Source organism: Carcharodon carcharias, chromosome 6, assembly GCF_017639515.1.
Source record: "Carcharodon carcharias isolate sCarCar2 chromosome 6, sCarCar2.pri, whole genome shotgun sequence".
NCBI lineage: Eukaryota > Metazoa > Chordata > Chondrichthyes > Lamniformes > Lamnidae > Carcharodon > Carcharodon carcharias.
In genome coordinates, this window is record NC_054472.1 from 132,853,083 (window position 1) to 132,873,422 (window position 20,340).

At 45.9% G+C, this 20,340-nt stretch overlaps 1 protein-coding gene across 1 annotated transcript in view; it reads left to right on the top strand.

The window, feature by feature from the left end:
- LOC121278831 (N-terminal EF-hand calcium-binding protein 1-like) overlaps positions 1 to 20,340 on the top strand; it is a 273,038-nt gene that overhangs the window by 49,832 nt on the left and 202,866 nt on the right. The window contains exon 5 of the mRNA XM_041189290.1: positions 13,414 to 13,511. Within this exon, the coding sequence (XP_041045224.1) occupies positions 13,414 to 13,511 (98 nt within the window). The remainder of the gene's footprint in view (positions 1 to 13,413; positions 13,512 to 20,340) is intronic.

A 20,340-nucleotide genomic window follows, 5' to 3' on the forward strand; every position in this document is an offset into this window, starting at 1 on the left:
TGCTTAACAAGTGGCTCAATGACATTATCACATAGAATAATATAGATTAATGGATGCATTTTAATGTTATTTGGCTCCTTTGATGTGCCCTAATTGTCCAGAGATAACTGTAATTGATCCCACAACAGAAATCTGCTGTTCCATTTTTTATTCTTTCATGGAACGTGGGCGTCACTGGCAAGGCCAGCATTTGTTGCTCATCCTTAATTACCCTTAAGAAAATGACGGTGAGCCGTCTTGCTGAATCACTGCAGTCCATTTGGTGCAGATACACCCACGGTGCTAGTTTCTATGAGATACTACATTTCTGTCACATATTTGCAGGCAATCCACACTGACTATCCCTGCAATTTTGGGCAGCACACAGTTTCAGCTGGAAGTTTTGCCCTGATGCACTTCTACCTTGATGGAATCAATCTCATTGAAGGCATTGTATGTTCCTCAGGTATGCTAACAGTGGGGAAAATACATTTCTAAGTTCACACTTTACCTAAGAATAAAAGTTTCCCAAATGTGTCACATGCCTGAATTTATTTAAAAGTTTACTTTGGGAACTGCTCCTCCAGGGATCCTCAATGTTTATTTGATGTTTTGTTTGTATTATTTATGCCTAAGCGAAGGTAGTACTCCAGGAAAGGCTCATTAAAATCATTTTAATAACCTTATATCCGGGGACTGTAAGTAAAATAGTTTAATACTCTCATCCATTTGTAATTTTATGTATTCTTCCACCAAAGATTCATTAAAAGAAAAGAAAACCAGGTTAATTGTGTATTTTGTTGTCTTCCCACACTCATTTCTGGAACCTGTGAATGATGAGGTGAAAAGGAAATTCTTCTTCTAGGAAATGGTAGTGGAGTAGAAAAATAGTGCATTTATTTTTGAAATCTGAATTTGGTTTAACGCAGAAAAAGAGAGTAAATAGTTTCTTTTTTTCTGATTACTGCGAGGCTCCAAAATGAAATTAATTTTGATAGCGAATCCACAATATTTTTTTCACATTTGTCTAAGGGAGTTGAAATATAGGAACAGGTTACTGTGACATTGGACAGAATAGTGAGGTGGAGCTTCAGCAGAGGGGCTGTAAAAGAAAAGGTGCTATTCAAGACATTGGGTGCATCACCCAGGTTAAATAACAAAGTGCCAGTGAAATAGGAGACAGCGCCTATCCAGGCAGATGGTCTTGACCATTATTTGTGCTCTGGTCCACAATGACCTTAGGCCTTGCTGACCCCATGGCAGTCCCCAGTCTCCTACATTCAATAGTTAAAGTAACAGTGCTGCTAAATTATTTTGCTTCTGAGTCATTTCAAGGATGTGGACTTTGGTGGTATTTGCAGTTGGCAGCTCCTCAAGCTATCAGGCTAGTCACGGATGTCCTGTCTTGGAGTGCAGGTGACAACGTCCGTTTTGAGAGAGCGGAGCCAGTATAGGCACAGAAGTCAATGGAGTTTGTCATCATCAGTAGACTCCCTCAGGTTCAGAGCGGGGGTGGGGGTCATCAATTGCATCCAAGTAGCCATCAAGGCACCGGCAGAGCAGCCAGTCAGATTCCTGGACAGAAAAGGCTTCCAGCTAGTCTATGACAGGTAGTGCATCTTGCTCGTCTAGTACTCAGATGTGGATGCGCAGAGGCTCTAAAACAAGAGCCATCTACTCACATGAACCTGCATTGAATAGACCATTGGCATATTGAAGATGCACTTATATTCTCTTGATTGGTCAGGTGGTGTTCTCCAGTACGAGCCAGCCAGAATGCCTCGTGTTGAGGTCATTTGATGCACGCTGTACAACATTTCTATACAAAGAGGACAGGAGCTGGATGAAGAGCAGGACCTGTAACATCATTCTTCCTCAGTGGAGGATGGGGAGGAGGAAGAGGAGGAGGAGGAAAGGGGTTCTCTAAAGTAGCCCGCTGCCCAGACATTGGAGGAAAACCATTATTGCTGCCCCAGGCCTCAAGCCAACTGGCAGGATGGCCTGGTCACAAAGGCCATTCTGATTAGCCCTATGAGAAATGGCTCTAACTTGACTTCCATCAGAGAGAGAAATTATTCAGAAAGTACACACATCTGAATAATCCTATCACCACTTACATACATTGAGATTGAGGTCTCCACCACCGCTATTGCCCCACATCGCAGAACATGGAACTGCACGAAGCTCATGCTTCCACCACCTCTGCCCCCATACCCAATCACTTCCCCCCACCCCTCAACCCAGTTACCTCCCCCCGCATATCTGTCCTCCACCCCCAACTCCATACCCTTCCGTTTACTTTAGCATCCGGCTTCAATAACACAGAAGTCTAATTGATTTCATAATCAAATAGAATTGTTACCGGAGAAATAAATGACAAAACAAATAGAAGTAAACTTCACCTAGGTGACCCATTAAATACCAACTAAAGGTGTGGCATCTTGCACTCTCATGCACTCCTACAAATTACCAGTGGGGTTCCACAGGGATTGGTGTTGGGTCCCTTGCTGTTTGTGGTATATATAAATGACTTAGAATTGAATCTGGGAGGGTTGATCAGTAAGTTCACGGATGATACAAAAATTGGTGGGGTAGTAAACAGTGAGGAGGATAGATTTAGGTTACAGGAGGATATAGACGGGCTGGTCAGTGGCAAATGGAATTTAATCTGGATAAGTGTGAGGTGATGCACTTGGACAGGACAAACAAGGCATGGGAATACACGATGAATGGTTGGACTCTGGGAAGTACTGAGGATCAGAGGGATCTTGGTGTGCATGTACATTGATCCTTTAAGGTAGTGGGACAGGTAGATGAGGTGGTTAAGAAGGCACATGGCATACCTGCCTTTATTAGCCGAGGAACAGAATATAAGAGCAGGGAGGTTATGCTGGAACTGTATAAAACACTGATTAGGCCACAGCTGAAGTATTGTGTGCAGTTCTGGAATCCACTTTATAGGAAGGATGCGATTGCACGAGAGGGAGTGCAGAGGAGATTTACCAGGATGTTGCCTGGGCTGGAGAGTTTTAGTTATGAGGAGAGATTGGATAGACTGGGGTTATTTTCCCTGGAGGAGAGAAGATTGAGGGGGGACATGATTGAGGTGTATAAATTATGAGGGGCATAGATAGGGTGGACAGGAAGGAACTTTTCCCCTCGTTGGAGGGATCAATAACCAGTGGGCATAGATTTAAGGTAAGGAGAAGGAGGCTTAGAGGGGATGTGAGGAAGAATTTTTTCACCCAGAGGGTGATGGGAATCTGGAACTCACTGCCTTAAAGGGTGGTAGAGACAGGAACCCTCATAACATTTAAGAAGTATTTGGATGTGCATTTGCAATGCCATGGCATACAAAGCTATGGGCCTAGTGCTGAAAACGGATTAGAATAGTTAGGTACTTGTTTGACCAGCGCAGACTTGATGGGCCAAAGGGCCTTTTTCAATGCTGTAGACCTCTATGACTCTATGACTCTACTCTCCCTGTGGCTGAGGATGAGGGGGAGGCAGCCTCCTCTATTGTATATGTATCTGGCTGAGATGCCCATGGCTTCCATCCTCATTCTGGAGGTGTCCGTGGGAGTTGCTCCACAGGTTGCTGTGCCTGAATCATTGCAGGGGCAGCCTCTGTTGCAGGGCCTTGTGCATGGATGGGTCCTGTGTCAGTAGGGCCATGGTGGCAAGCGGCGATGTTGCCACTGGATACATCCAGCATACAATAGCACCATAAAAGGGCTGAGACAGCCAAAGGGGTTGATGGAGATGCTCTTTTCATCAGCCTTTTGACTGTCCCAGCCCTTTCAATGTGCCCATGCATGCTGGACAAGGCTACCAGCTGGGACGTAGCTGGCATCTGCTCCAAGCATCGGTGTGCCAACAGTGACACTGAGTGATCCATTCTACAGAGATGCTGCAGATGGCTCTCCAAGAACATGGCCACATTCTCAATGGAGGAGTTCATGCACTCAAACCCCTGAGGCATGAAAAAGCACATGCACTGCATGAACTCCTCCACTGGCAGCCCCTGGCACTGTAACACCTCAGCGATCTCGAACATTTGGGAACTCACCTGTTTCTTGTGCTACAAAAAGACCCTTCTTATGTGTTTCATCCATGGCCCAGCTGTTTTGCCCAGCATGGCTATTGTCTTGACTTCTGTCCTCTGAAGGGAACTCTCCTCCTCCTATTTACTTGTGATGTGCTGTTCACCCAGTGCACCCCACTATAATTTAGATGGTGGCCCCACTGAGGTGAGTGTGTCTGTGCTGGTAGATGGTGCAGAGTTATGCTGTGACAGTGCAAGCTCCATGGAGACTTAATGCCGAGGAGACGGGTGATAGCTGGGCTGGGACACTCAGCGCCCCCTCTGCTATAGGCTCTGTGGGAAACACAGGCAGGTGGTCACGAGAACTCAAGCAACTCAGCGAGTGCATCAGCACAGCCAACTTCAGATGACAGCAGTCGAAGAGCCACAGTGCACATTGGGCTGGAGTTTCCTCCATGCCTTTCACCAAAGGATGGTTATCAAATAACTGTGCTCTTCACGGCCTCTTGTCTTGCCATCACCAATGCCCTGCCATGATGGCATCCTTGCAATATCCATTGCTGCCTCCTCCATTGGTGCTAGGTTGTGAAGGTCAATCACACTACCACTCATACATGACTGTTCTGAGCACTTTTCCTGCAGGATGAGGAGACGATGATGTATAAATAGCCTGGCCTCCCTCACCTATTCCAGCGTGATACTGACATGTATCCTTTGCAATGCCCCCTGCTCAGCTGTGCTCCATGTGGGAGGGTGATTGACATCTCAGTGATAAAATTAAGCACTAGCTCTGACAATGTAAAGGAGTGTTATGGACATTCAGTCTGCTCAGCTTGTGTGCATGCTGCTGTACACTGAGTTTGACACTGTCACCAGGGTTTCACTTGTCATTATTTTTTCCAGATTTTATCAGGTCCTTGAATCTTTTATGACACAAGTCCCATGTCCTCCTGGTCACCCCTCTACTGCTGAACTCCGTATCCAGCTCTATCCAGGCCCAATTGGTATCTTTGGACCTTTTCTGCTGCACTTCTTACCTCTCAGCGACTATCTCAGTTAAAATCTCAAGAGAGGCATCAGAGAACCTTGGGGGCTGCCTGTGGACACCTACCTGTGCCAATGCTGGCCTTCAGTGAACCCTCCAGTGCCATCCCCGTAGAGAATGGCAAGCCCAGTCATAGCTGCTGCTCGCCTTTTCAAAGGGCCCTTGATTTCCATACCCCATCTCCAGGCCACCCCCAATGCCACTAATTAGGCGCCAAACCTGCCCTGGGGTTAAATGTATTTCAAAATTTCATCATATCACTGATCACCATTGAAAATCAAGCCCAATGTTCCAGATCAATAACCTTTTGCCAAAGCTCTGATGTTTCTCTCTCCACAAATGCTGCCTGATCTGCTGAGCATTTCCAGCATTTTCTGTGATAGCTCATGGAGGTCTGCCTCATTATCTTGCTCTACACTTGTGGAGTGGTGCCCCTCAAGCTATATGGCTAATCACCTCTCTCTAATGAAGAGAGACACCCATGGTCCTCTGTGGGCTATGACTAATTATCACAATTACCACTGTTTTTATTTCAGGTTTCCATTATCCACTGTAATTTTCTTTTGCTCCACAAAAGCTCCACAAAAATGTGGTTGATACTTAACTGACATGATCTAGCAAGCCGTTCAGTCACCAAGAGGATGGCTCACAACCACCTTCTCAATACCAATTAGCGATGGGTATAATAACAGCGATGCCCACATGCTGTGAAAGAATAAAAAAGGCAGTAGCAACAGATGGGAAAGACAAGGTCTGACAAATGATTATCATCTTCAAACAATAACTTTGTCCACACACAGATACTGCCTGACCTCCAGATTATTTCCAGCATTTTCTGCTTTTATCTCAGAGTTCCACCTTCTTCAGCATTTTGGTATCACCTGAGTAATCCGGGTAGGTTGTCAATGCCACTTATACCTCCACAGGCAGCTTGTCTGACTGGTGAGTTGAATTTTGGGTTGCCTGCCTCAATCGTGTGAGAACAGTGGGAGGGGACCCAATCACAGCTGACAGCATCTGCCGGAAATACTCCTGCCTTCCTGGCTCCTCATGAATTAAAAACAAATTTTGGGTGGCTACTAGTTTGTAGGTTGTATGCCAGCTGAAGCTGAGCAGAGCTGGCCCAACACTATTTATCAAGGCAACATACATACATGGTCAAGAGGCCTATACTTCTTTTAGACAACTTACAGGGATACCTCCAAAATCACCTGAGCGAATTATGAGTTACTGTCTTTGAAATACCCTCGGTTGACAGGCAATGGTCCCTGAAATTGGCTCTTGTTGCATTCTACACGCAAAAATGTTGAACTCACATTTATAATCTTCACTTATAAGACTGCAGGATTCAATTGGCCTTCACTTCAAAAAGTATTTAATTGGCTGTAATAACCTTGGAGATGTCCGATGGTCATGAAAAGCGTGATATAAATGCAAATCTTTCTTTCTTTATTCCTGCATTCTCATTGAGGAGCTGTCCTTGAAGGGAGTGCGGTTGGAGATAGGCTGCAACACTATGGGGTGCGACTCATGCTCCCTTTGAGCACAGCTCTTTGCTGTGAATGTCAGGATGGCAAATTTACTTAACATCTCATGTGCTACAGTTTTTTTTTATGTCCAGTACTTTATGTTTGACTTAAAATTTCATGAACAAGTCTCAGAAACTTACTTTGCTTCTTTTTCTGTTGTCCCCTGTGGAATTTTCCTTGACAATAAACTTGTGCAGCAATTCCTCTTCCAAAAGTATGACATTTCCACTTTCCATATTTATTCCGTCCTCTGTGCACGAGAATAACAACTGTTCCAAATTATTGTTTTTTTTTTTCCCAGTTCCCTACATTACAAAAACACTGCAGAATTACTTTATTGACTGTAAAGTGCTTTGGGGAAGATGTATGTTCATTCTTTTTTAAGGGCTTATTCTCAGTAAGAGTAAGATTGAATCTGCCTAATGCATTTTAGCTGGAGTATTTACAAAATGAAGTCATCCTACTAGTCTGGGCTGTATTAAAATACAAATTTCGGAGGTGATAAATGAGTATACTAACCCACTGCCCCAGCCAATATCAGAGAAAGGACATTCAACAACATTGATTTAAAAACAAATTATTACAAACTAATTGACAATTAAAGCAACATGACAGTGCACAGATGGTTGGATCTTCTTTCATCAACCAATGTTTTTCTCTCCTGATGAAAAACGATTATGGTATAAAATAAATCTTTTCAATCACTGAACTAAATATAAAGAACAACCTGCACTTATATAGCACTCTCCATTACCTCAGGATGTCCTAAAGCACGTTGCAGCTAATTAAATGTTTTTGAAATGTAATTACTGTTGTAATATATGAATGTAATAGCAGTTAACAGGTCTAAATTGGAGCAATATTTGAAAGTACTGGCAATAAACCTAGTCAGGCATGAATATTAGAATCTACAAACTCCAAAATAGGTAAGAAAAAATGGGGCAGAATTTTCTGCTTGACGTGCGGGGAGCAGACCCTGCATGTCAGAGCGTAAAATGATGCGCGGTGATGTCGGGCGAGCGTCCCGGCATCACCACACACCATCGTGATATATCGCTGGGCGGGATTGATGAAGTTCGATGCGCAACTGCCATTAATTAACGGGCTAGTTAAGACCCTTAAATCATCAATCGATTTTCAGGAGCCCCTGCGACCTTTGGGTTAGTGCACGGGCACAATGGGCAGGCAGATAGGACACTTTTTAATGAAACTCATCCACGGGCGGGATAAGAGGGCTCAGTGGGGTTGTCAGTCTGGCCTGTGAGTATTTATTGCAGAAAGTTTTTTAAACATGCCTGTGTGATCTGTAGCAGTTCAGAACAAATTCCAGCAGCTTTCTGTGTACTTTGAACCTTCAGGTCAGCAGCCTGCAGTCAATAATCTTTATCGGGCCTGCAGCTTTCCAGAGGCCTTCCTTTAGCCTAGGTATGAGTTCCGACATGTCCACTGGAGGCAGCTCCTCTGAGGAGGAAGGGAGGGTTAGAATAAGGAGGAGGCCAGGAGTGCACAATCAGCTTCCAGGGGAGTATAGGCACATGCACAAGGGGCGCAGGGCCAAGAGGTAGTCCAAGGTGGAAGGGGCCACAGAAGACGCCATTATCCTGCTACCAGGGTTTACAGGCAGCAAAGCAGCTACCTCAATATGAGGTGCAGTGCTGAAGGAGGCTCCAAGTGTCAAGGGAGACAGTCAACTACATCTGTCAAATGATTGACCCTGAGATCTCTCCTAACTGTGTGGGTGGACACCCCACGCCAGTGGCTCTGAAGGTCACTGTTGCCCTCAACTTCTATGCTTCTGGTCCCTTCCAGGGCTCGGTGGGTGATCTTTGCGGTGTCTTCCAATCAGCTGTCAACCTATGTGTCAAGCAGGTCACAGACGCTCTGTTCAGGCATGGATTGACCCTCATCCACTTCCACTGGGACCAGGCAAGCCAGACACAGCGAGCTAGAGGCTTCGCAGCCATTGTTGGCTTCTCCCGTGTCCAGGGTGCAATAGACTGCACACATGTGGCCATCAAGGCGCCAGAAGGGGAGTCCAATGCCTACTTCAACAGGAAAGGCTTCCACTCCATGAATGTGCAGATAGTGTGTGATCACAGGATGCTGATTCTACAAGTCTGTGCAAGGTATCCAGGCAGCTCCCACGACGCCTACATGCTCAGACACTCCGAAGTGCCGACGTTCTTCAGTGCTCCAGCCCGGCTGGATGGATGGCCGCTGGGTGACAAGGGCTATCCCCTCAGAAGGTGGCTCATGACGCCTCTCTGCCATCCAATATCAGAAGCTGGGCAGCGCTACAATAGGAGCCATGCCTTCACAAGGGCTGTGGTGGAGAGAGCCGTTGGTCTTCTCAAGATGCACCTCCAATGTCTGGACCGCACTCCAGTACCCCCCAGATTGTGTTTCAGTGATAGTGGTTGCAAGCTGCACTCTTCACAATCTTGCGCTGGAAAGGGGGTACATAGTGGACGATGAAGACGTTGATGCAGTAGATGCGGCTGCACACAATGAGTCCAGCACTGACTCTGTGGATGGGGAAGCGCAGGGAAATGATGAGGGGCTAAATGCTGATCCAGGACTACAGCAAGGAGGCAGGGAAAACTGGCTGACTTTAATCCAATGATCCTTCAGCTAGCTCCACACAAATGGATCAGCAGGACCAGCCTTGCCTGGCGCTTCCATACTTGGCACCTAAGTGCTAAATCTGCCAAGTCATCAGCTGCAACTAAGGGTTTTGGACATTAACTTCAATGTCCACTCAAACACACATGACATGTATGTAAAACATACAAATGCAGAACAAAGGAGCCACCCTCAGCCATGGTAACACATCTGATTCTAATTTCCAGCATCAGTAGTTCTCACAAAGTCAAAACAAAACGTTATTCAAGCAGAAACAAATGATAAGTCCCTAATCTAGGGCCAAAGCACCAGTGAGATACCCGTGGTGTGCCTAAGGTGCCTTACGGTTACGTTTCCAGGTGCTACGTCTTGGTGTCGCCCCATTGCTTGGAGTGGCATCTGAGACAGCCTGCTGACTCTGCTGTCCTGTTGGCATCCGACCTTGGCGGTCATCCTTTGGCCCATGGAGCCTGGGAGGGATCTGCCAATTCCACAGCTGGCGTTTCCCCAGTTGTCGCAGTCTCACTCGATGAAGCAGTCACTGGGAAAGGGGAGGAGCAGCTGTTGCCCTCTTCCAGAGCACTGTGAGAGAAGCCTGCAGATATGACAGGCTGCTGCTTCGCTAATGTGAGGCCGCACCGGACCTCCCTGCTCACTGTCGATGGATGTGCAACGAGCTGGGAAGCTTGAAGCCCACACCATCTCCCACATTGGCATTGACCAGCTGTGGCCACTGGTGCTGTGAGGGCTTGCAGGTCCGAGCGTAACCCCAGGAGGACCTGACTGTTCGCCTGGAGGCCCCTCTCCATGAGAGTCGCCACTCTTTCCATGGAGGAAGCATGATGCTCTGCCATGAGGCTCATTGCATCACTGATGCTCTACCACGGACACCTAGCGAAGCATAGTCTCATGTAACACTCCAAGATCCTCCCGCACACCAGGCCGCATTTCCTGCAGCTGCTGCGTCGTGGACGACTCCAGAGGCACATCATCACGCACCAACTGAGCATGTGCCGGGTCCCCTGCAGTCCTCCGACTGCTGGTGCCATTGGCACTCTCTGTCTCTGCCAGCTCCTCCAGTGATTATGAAGTGCCCTCCCCACTGTGCCCAGGTACAATAGCTGATGTTGCAATGCCCACCAATGTGCTAGTATCTGCGCTGGTGCCTGCTTCGCAGAAATGGTGTGACACAGGTGACACTTGAGGACCCTCTGGTATGAGAGGGGGCATCTGGAATTGGTCCCAGCGGACAGGCCCTGATGATGCTGAAATTAACAACAAGGACTGTGGATCAGTTAGTGTGTACACGGTGACACACTTCATCCCTTTCCCCCTGGCTCATTCTGCACTCAACCTTCCAGAACCTATGGACATGAATACTGGTGAGGTGGCAAATAGTCAGGAGGATATCCTTACGTTACTGCAGATATAGACGGGATGGTCAGATGGCCTAAGGAATGCCAAATGGAATGTTATGTGGATAAGTGTGAGGTGATGAACTTGGGCAGGAGAAACAAGGTATGGGAAAACACGAGGAATGGTAGGACTGTGAAAAGTAAGGAGGTTCAGAGGGGCCTTGTTGTGTATGTCGACAGGCCCGTTAAGGTAGCGGGACAGGTACATAAGGTATTTAAGAAAGTAAATACCATACTTGCATTTATTAGCCGAGGAATAGAATATCGGAACAGGGAGGTCATGTTGCAAGTGCAGAAAATACTGCCAAGGCCACAGCTATAGTTCTTCGAGCAGTTGTGATATGCGCTTCATGGGAGGGATGTGATTGGAGGGGAGAGAGTGCAGAGGTCATTGACCAGGATGCTGGCTGGGCTGGAGAGTTTGGCTTATGAGGAGACATAGCATAGACAGGGATTATTTCCCCTGGAGCAGAGGATATTGAGGGGTGACATTATTGTAGTTTATAACATTAGGAGGGGCACAGATAGGGCTGACAGAGAGGAACTTTCCCCTTGGTGGAGGGATGAGTAACCAGGTGGCACAGATTTAAGGTAAGGGGCATGAGGTTGACAGGTGATGTGATGAACAACTTTTGCACCCAGAGTGTGTTGGGAATGTGGAATACACTGCCTGAAAGGGTGTGGACGCAGAAACCCTCCGAACATGTAATAAGTATTTGGATGTGCAGTTGCAATGCCATGGCACACAAGGCCATGGCGATAGTGGTGGGAAATGGGATAAGGTGACTTTGGAAGGCGCTTGACATACGCATCTTTGAAGGGTCAAAGGACCTTTGTCTATGACCCACATCACTGACTCTATCAGTCTGTGAATGAGCAATGTTGCAACAATAACGAATCAAACAATTATCAGTGCTGTGGATGGTGGGAAGACAGAGCGGATCTCATTGTTGTCCTCAAATACCTGGCTGTTCCACCCCAGCCTCAACACCAGTTGACCTGGGTGCATGGCACTTCTCAAGCTCCAGGGCCTCCTGTTCGAAGCGGCTTAACATCATGAGCTGGGCCTGGCCACCTGCAGTCCTCGGAATACTCAGACGCATTATGAGCATTCTCCTCCTGAAAAACAGAGAAGACCATTCAATTGAGGCAATTTGCACATGGACTCTGCACGTGCACACCATATCAGGCCTCCAGTGCTTCCTCTCCCCACTACTGCTGCTCAGTCACACAAAGGTAGTACGCCTGCTCCCAATCCCCCCACAACAGCCACCTTGGACACATTCTGCATCCATCACTTTAGGAAACACACAGTCTTTGCTCCCATAACAAGGAGGCACAACAATGTGCAGCGTCGAGTTCAGCAGATGGCTCTTGGCCATAACACCTTGAGGCTCCCCTTCCACAATCTCATCACTGTGAATAGGACATGTGTTGGAGTTCTGAGTATGCACCTAGCTGCATCTCCTGCAGGTTGCCCCCAGACTAGTCATGTGCGACCAAGAGCAACACATGGTGCGGGGGAGAACTCATCTCCTCAAGAACCACTCAGGCTGATGTAAGCATGAGCACTATCTGCTTGCCCACCCAGCATATGAGGAATGCCCAACATGATTCAATGCAGTCATGAAAGTAAGACTTGGTGGGCGGGGGGTTGGGGGCTCTAAGGCTAAGGCTACCTGCTGGGTTAAATGCCCAATGCCAACATAGCACTCACCCTTCCAGAGCACAACAAATCGTTGAAGTACTTGCGGCACTGGATCCAGGCGCGCTGCACCACATCGTGGGAGCTCACCACCTCCGCCACCTCCTCCCAGGCATGTTTGGTCTTGTGAGGGGGCCTCCTCCTCCCAAGCTGGAGGACCAACAGCTCCTTGAGGAGGGCAGCAAGGCAATCATCAGAAAAGCGAGGGGCACATTGGCCCTCCGCTGGCCTACCCTGCAGCCTGCCCTACTTCTGTGGCAGACCCTGCAGCCTGCCCTGCTCCTCTGCCCTTCCCTCCATCATGCCCTGCTCAGCTGACCCCCTGCGGTGTGACCAGGAACTGGCCATTGTGAGCAGCCTACATTGGACCTGGCGGTCTGTGCACGCCCGACAGGCAGAAAATTTTGCCCATGGAGAAGTGAGTGAATTATAGATAACAGCAATAATTTACTCTCCTGGATGAAAAGTAACTGAGATAACTATAGCTTTGCCTAATTTACCTTTAGGCAGGGCAGGAAGAAACTTTTCCTCAGGAATTAAATGAGATTGTGTTGAGTTCGTGGTTGAGAAGTTTATTTGTATTCCATGGAAGCAATAGGTTGTCCAGCTAAATGCCTTTCCATGTTTTCTTATATTATTTTTGTAACAGCGGCACCTAGTAAACTATATTAATGATACTTTCCCAGATTGAAATTTTCCCCAATTTCTCTGCCATTGCTGAAAGCACAGGATTAGAATATATTACATTCAGAAAGGGTGTGGAATAAAATTCTTTTTATTCTGCCACATTCAGAAAAATGAAAGGTTTCATTTATAGCTGCTGAATCTTAAAAATAAAAAATTTGATTGACACAGTGCTGTCCTTTCACTTCATTTTCACGCTTTTATATAATTAATTCAAATAAGTAACAGCAGCAGTTTATTTTGAGGTAGAAGTGTTCTGCTGTATGTAAAGTAATTTACAATGGAAACAGAACTGAGACAAATGGCTTTTGTACACAGGTGAAGCTTGGAACAGTTACAGTGCTGTGTTGGCTCATTGTCTAAATGAAAACATTTTCTATCCTTTTCAGAGTATTTTTCTCAACATTTAGGAGAATATGAGAATGTACTGGCAGCGCTGGAGGATTTGAATATTTCTATATTAAAGGCAATGGACAAAACAAAGAAAGTGAGTAAAGCTGCATTTAATATCGAGTTTATGAAATAGGTAAAATAGACTTTTAAATGCAAAATCTTATGTCATATATGGCCAGGGTGGCATGGTAGTATCAGAATTAAGATAATCTGGAATAGTAATTACATTACATAGGAACAAACGACTTAGGAGCAGGAGTAGGCCATTCGGCCCTATGAGCCTGCTCCATCATTCAATAAGATCATTGCTGATCTGTTTGTGGTCTCAACTCTACTTTCCTGTCTGCTCCCCATAACCCTGACTCCCTTGTCTATAAAAAACTCTATCTAACTCAGCCTTAAATAAGTTCAATGACCCTGCCTTCACCCCTTTCTGGGGAAAAGAATTCCACGGACTAATGACCGTCTGAGAGAAAAAAAATTCTCCTCATCTCAGTCTTAAAAGGGAGACCCCTTATTCTTAAACTGTGTCACCTAGTTCTAGTCTCTCCTATAAGAGGAAACATCCTCTCAGTATCCAGCCTGTCAAGTTGCCTCAGGATCTTGGATGTTTCAATAAGATCACTCATTCTTCTAAACTCCAAAGGGTATTGGCCCAACCTGTTCAACCTTTCCTCATAAGATAAGCCCTTCATCCCAGGAATGAGTCGAATTAACCTTTTCTGAACTGCTTCTAATAAAATGATATCATTTTTCAAATAAAGAGACTAAAACTGTACACAGTACTGCAGACGTGGGGTGGAATTTTCCCAGTTCTGCTCTTAAGTGCGGTAGCGGGTGGGTAAAGTGACCCACTGGCTGCGATGGTGGGTTTTCACGCTGTATCATCCCAAACCTGCCTCATTATTTATGCATTCTTGGGAAACCATTTCCATGGCAGGTGGGCTTTCGTTTGCCCTCCTGCCATCACTCCGCTGTTAAATCATGCCGGCCGCCAGCACACCACCTATCGCTACCAGCTGCCCAGGAGACATGGCCAACAAAGGCAAAAAGACCACAGTCTCCCAGTTTAATGACAGGTCCCTTAAGTGACTGCTGGATGCTGTGGAGGCCCGCTGGGATGTCCTGTACTCCTGCTCTGGCCGCAGGATGGGCAGCAACATGACCAATCAGCTTGGGAGGTGGAGGCTGCATGGCTCAGTGCCAACACACTTCAGAAGAGGACAGACGCTCAGTGCCACAAGAGGATGAACGATCTCCGTTTCACCAGGGTGAGTCACTCTCTTTATCACTCTCAACTCACTCACAAACACAGTACACATCCACAGGGTCCTCACTCACTGCCAGTCCAAGGGACATCATTATTCACTCTCTCACATACACCTTCATTGTCATCAGCCCATCCATGGGACCACTCACCACCCACACATGCCAGGCACGTTTATCATCTGGTCCAGCAGGGGTCCTGCTTACACTGTCTCCATCTTTATCCATGCAGAACAAGCTGGTACACAACAAGAGAGCTAGGTCGCACACCGGTGGCAGAATACCCAAAATCAATATCCTCACGGACTTTGAAAACAGAGCCATTCAGCTGACAGTGAGAATCTGGATCGGTCCTGCGTGAAGGTGAGGTCGGCGCTGCTCTACCAAGTAAGGGTCCATCAGTACAACATCCATCAGACAACTATGCTGTGAGTGATGTGTCCTGTTTCACAGGCCACTGCCATGCACTAATTATCTCCCCTTGATTTTGCAGGCATATCTGCCAAACAGGTGACAGAGTCCAAGACCCAGGGCCTCCAATCAAGCACTGAAGAAATCTCCGAAGGGGAACCTGGAGACACCCTCCATGAAGTTCCATCACAGCGCTCACCTACACCCTCCACCAGTGCAGAGACACACACTTCAGTGGGACCTAGCTTTAGAATAGACACGGAATCACAATCTGGTAAGCACATTGCACTGTCTGATCCACAGCCGGCGGAGGCATGGCCTTCCCAGGTCACCGGCATTTGGAGGTTTGCTGGAGGCCAGAAATTTGCTGAGTCCAAGTCAGATGATGAGCCTCTGGACTCGGTCGTGTCACTGTTGCTGGAGCTGCAAAGGCAAGCTCGGGAACACCAGGAAGGGATGTCCCTCCCTCCATGGCCTCTCACCTCCCCAGCTCTTTAATCTCCTCCAGCACCACAAGCCTCCAAGATATCTGTGTGCCTCTAATTCTGGCTCCTTTGGCATCCCTGATTTTAACTGCTCTACTTTTCATGGTCACACTTTCAGTTGTCTAGGCCTCAAACCCTGGAATATCCTCCCTACACTCTCCACCTTGCTTTCATCCTTTAAGAAGCTCCTTAAAACCTAACTCTTTGACCAAGCTTGTATCTCCTCATGTGGCTCACTGTCATATTTTGTTTTATAATACTCCTGTGAAGTGCCTTGGGACATTTTGTTATGTTAAAGGCACTATATAAATAGAGGTTGTTGTGGCTGTGGTATTGATTCTCAGCTATCTTTGCTAACTGGAGAACAAAGTTAATTCTTTGGTATTGAAGGCTCTTGCTGCTGAGATAGTTTTCCTGCTTTTGTTTTTTTGTCCCATCCCCTGTTACCCCTCTCTCTCTCTCTCTTCCTCCTCCCTATCCACCTCTATGTTTCTTTATCTCTTCTCATTTCCTCTCCCCAGTTTCCCTACTTGGGGAATTTCTGATCTCCTATCCTTATCCTCTCTCCTTTCCCTGTTCAGTCTCAGAACATTAATTGAATTAAAACTCAAGGCCAGAAATTTTCAGTTTCCTGGACGTGCTCGGCAAGAGTGGGTGGGGGTGGTTGCGGAGCTGATCGCTGCCTACAATTGGCTCTGCACTGCCATTTTACGTGGGCTGGCCAATTAACGCCTGCCCAGCATAATATGTGAGCCACAACGCTCAGTCCTACCTGTGCAGGCGAGGGGAGGAGGGAAAGTCGGGGCCAATGCTCTTTCGTGCATGCGCATGAAAGAGTGCTTCAATCTCCCTGAGGCATGGAGCTGCCTCAGGGAGATTGAAGGGCTTTTGAAATTATTAAATAAATGCAGTAAAAATTTAATTAAACATGTCCCCTCATGTGATTGTGTCACATGAGATGGGACACATTTTGATATTTCGGAAACATTATTTATTTAACTAATGAAAGCTTTAGGAAACCTCAGCCCGCTCGTGGATGAGGCTCCCTTAAAATCATGAAGGCCGCTTGGCCTTTTCTCCTGCTCGCCAACCTTAAGGTTGGACGGGCAGTGTTAACAATTACATTAATTACTTCCTTAATGGCCTTAAAAGGCTGTTTACATATCGGCAGGCGCATAATCGACTCCAGCGCGGGTTCGCCGAACAAAACATCGCAACACAGCGCAATGACGTCGGGACGCACGCCCAAAGTCATTGCCTGTCATTTTGCGGACCAGCATGTCGGGCCTATCCCCTCATGCCGACTGAAAAATCCTGCCCATGAAGTTGATTTGAGAAGTCCTGATACCCAAAATACCCTGGGAACTCACCTGATGAAGTTCCATGTTCTGCTGACTTAATAGCTTTTTTCCCAAATGAAAAAAATACTCAGGTGTTGTTTCTTGCAAACACTGCATCTGTCGTTAGCTTTAAACATGCATGCATTGCAGACTAGGTAATATTACTGGTGTGTTTATTAGGGTGATGAAGTATGAGCAAAGCTTAGTACTGTGCTAAAATTCACTGCTCTTGGAATGAGTCATCACTAACTATTCTGAATGTTATCTGAAGGTCAGTGCATGCTGGATAGTATAAGTCTGTGTGCTTACCAATAATACACGTTTGAGTTCCCAAATACTGTTGCCATAAAATCCGCTCAGGTTTTTATAACTTCTCTGCATTGTTAGTAGGACTCTTGATAAAAGCGAAGCTTTGCGCAATTGGCCCTTCTGCTTTCTGTTTCCTTATTTGTATCTCAAATCCATTGGCTAATTGGGGGACTGAATCAGAAGTCATGGAATTGAACACACTTCTAGCTGATAGAAGATCTATATGATAATGGAGCAAGCTTTAAATTCAACATCGTAAAGTGTGAAACAAGTGTTACAATATACAAATTTAGTAGCACAGAGTGTTGCACATAATGTTCATAGGCATTTGAGTTATTAGCATTAAATTAGTTGGGGCTTTATTTTTAGATGGCCCTGGCATTTGCCAGAAAGAGGCACAGGCTTCATTTCAATGTTGAGATTAAGATAACAAGCCTATTTCTGACCCAGTCAGGTGTCGAAATTATTATTATTTTAAATAATTTCCCCTGTTTCAAAACCTTTTCAATGTGTATTCTTAGCTATAAGGTGTATTGAGAAATGGTCAAAGCAGTTTTTTTTCCAAATAATAGCAAAAGAAATGTTGCTTGGCCTCAAGTGTTAATTGTGAGTGCATTATAAATAATGAAATGCAACACTAGTGGCAAAAACAAAGCAAAATAAAAATTAATATTTCTGTGCCGAGACTTCAATGAACAGAATTCAATGAGCTGGCAAATGGAGTTTAGGCTGCAAAGGCAATAGATGTTCACTGGCCTTTCCTTTCTGAGTTCTGCCAAAGGCTATTAGCTTGCTCACAACCCGTAATAAAACAATGAAAGTCCATCAACCAGCTTCACACGGATTATTATTGCTTTTTGGATCAGGTGACAATTGGTGTCATCTTTTGAAGAGGCTGCTCAAGGTGCATGACTATACAATGAAGAGAGTGGGCATTTTGATCATGCACAATTCCTTTTTAATAGAAGATGAAAGCTTGTCAGATGACTCATGCTACCGAAGGGCTAAACTCATAGCTGAAATTAGATTTTCTTAGAACAAGCCACTGGGGCTTAAAGCACTGTAAACACTGTATAAAATTACATGGTTGTGAAAGGTGGCAATTCAATCTTTTACTGATTCTAATTGCATAGTTGGTGGAGTGTAAAGATCTAATGAATATACAAGAAAGCTATATTTGTCATAATTATACAAATTAAGGCAGATGTTGTCTGTGTAATGCAACAGAAATTGTGCTTTCTAAAGTTCACTAGCATTGGATTTTCAGGGCGGCCGACACCCTAAATCTGAAAGTTATAAAATAGTTTCACCTATGCTAAGGATACTCATTAAAAGTAAACAGCATTTTGACTTGCAACCTGTGTTTCTTCCTGGAGATGTAAAAACTATAGAAATGGGGGAGATACTCATCACTATCAAATAGTCTTTTGGATGCAAAATTCAAGTTGGGAGACCAATTGCAGGACACAATTTTCCATGCATCCCCCCAGCCCCATCACCCCTCCAGAAGTGCTCTGGTGCCAAACTGTCAGCTGCAATTTTCGAGTGAATGGGTCATCATCTAAAACAGCCTTGAATACCCTAATCAAAGGCCTGATCTGTGCTTTGTGACCCCATGGCCAATTGGCAGAAACTGGGTGGAGCATTAACATGTGTAAACATTAATGATACAAAGCAGAATTTTGTAATCCGTTGCCTGCGAATGCATTTTGCAAGTGACCACTGCTATGTTTGCTAGGGCTGGGATTATGTGCAATTTGCAACCAATGAGACCAGTTGGAATAAGCGGCGCTTGGCTTCCCACAGGTTTCCCACAGGCCCAGACTGTGCACACCTGGCTTCAAAGTGTCCCCAGATCACCCTGGAATCTTTGTCAAGTGAAAGGGTTCCTACTGCATCAATGTGCAACTCGTGAGCAGCCAGAAAAGATATCATCATTCACATATGCAAGATTCCCAGCCAGTCAAGCATCCCTGAGCTCTCACACTGCAAAGCAGAGTTAGTGGTCACATCTTCGAGGACAGGGCTGATGACATCCAGTAGGAGCCCAGATAATGACATCCATGAATGATAGAATTGAAGCCACCTCACCACAAAAGCATTATCAAGCTGATGAGAATGTGCTTTCAGTGCCTGGACAGATCTGGAGACAGATCAGTACGCATGAGCCCGGGTATTGAGAATCACAGTAATGCACATCATAGCACACAGTATGGACTGGAATGCCAAAAGAAAGAATGTGCTGAGTGCACTGCTTCTCCAGATGAGGAAGTAGAGGAACAACATCAGGAAGAGAAGGAGGAGAGACTGGATGGGGCAAGAGCACCAGCAGCGCCATATACAGTTGCCTGGAGTATCTGGTTGTCCTAATCTGGCATGCGTCAGTTAGCTGAAGCAGTGAACCATCCTGCAGCCAAATTCTGAATCCACTTGTCCCACTTTCAGCACCTCCCTCACCACCACCATCCCCAATAAAAAACAAACTTACAATCAACAAAGCATCACTGTCACAAATACCCATTACGTGCCTGTAACACTTGTCTTACCGTTCATCTCAAGCAAGAAGGCCACTACAAGCCAACAGAGAAAAATATGCAAGACAGGAATATGATTCAACAAATAAGTTAATCTGACAGAAAAATTAAACAGAAATTTAACATCTAACATTGTGTTAAAAATCCATGGGCATTCTATTGTGCAACTTCAATTTTTACTCTTGCTTTTTCTACTAATCCAATTGGTTCAATCCCAAAGGGCGGAATCACCCAGTCCCATTGGCGGCAGGTGTCTTGTTGGGGGTGAGTGGACAATATGGTGAGAAGGCCAAAAATCGGTTTTATGCTGTTGTGAAACCAGCTAACAATTGTCCTTCTGACCTGTCAATGGCGGGCTGCGTTTCCCACCACCGCATGTTGGGAACCTACTTTCAATACTTTAGCATCTCATTATATGCCCTGCTCGCCGGAAACATCCCCACACGCTGGATCATCTGGGCACGTCGGCATAATTGCACGCCAATGTGTTTCACAACTGTACATAAGCGCCGTGCATCTGGCATGCTGCTCTTCACTTGGGACTTTGAGGTTTGTTTGCCTACCTTGCTTCAGGTAGC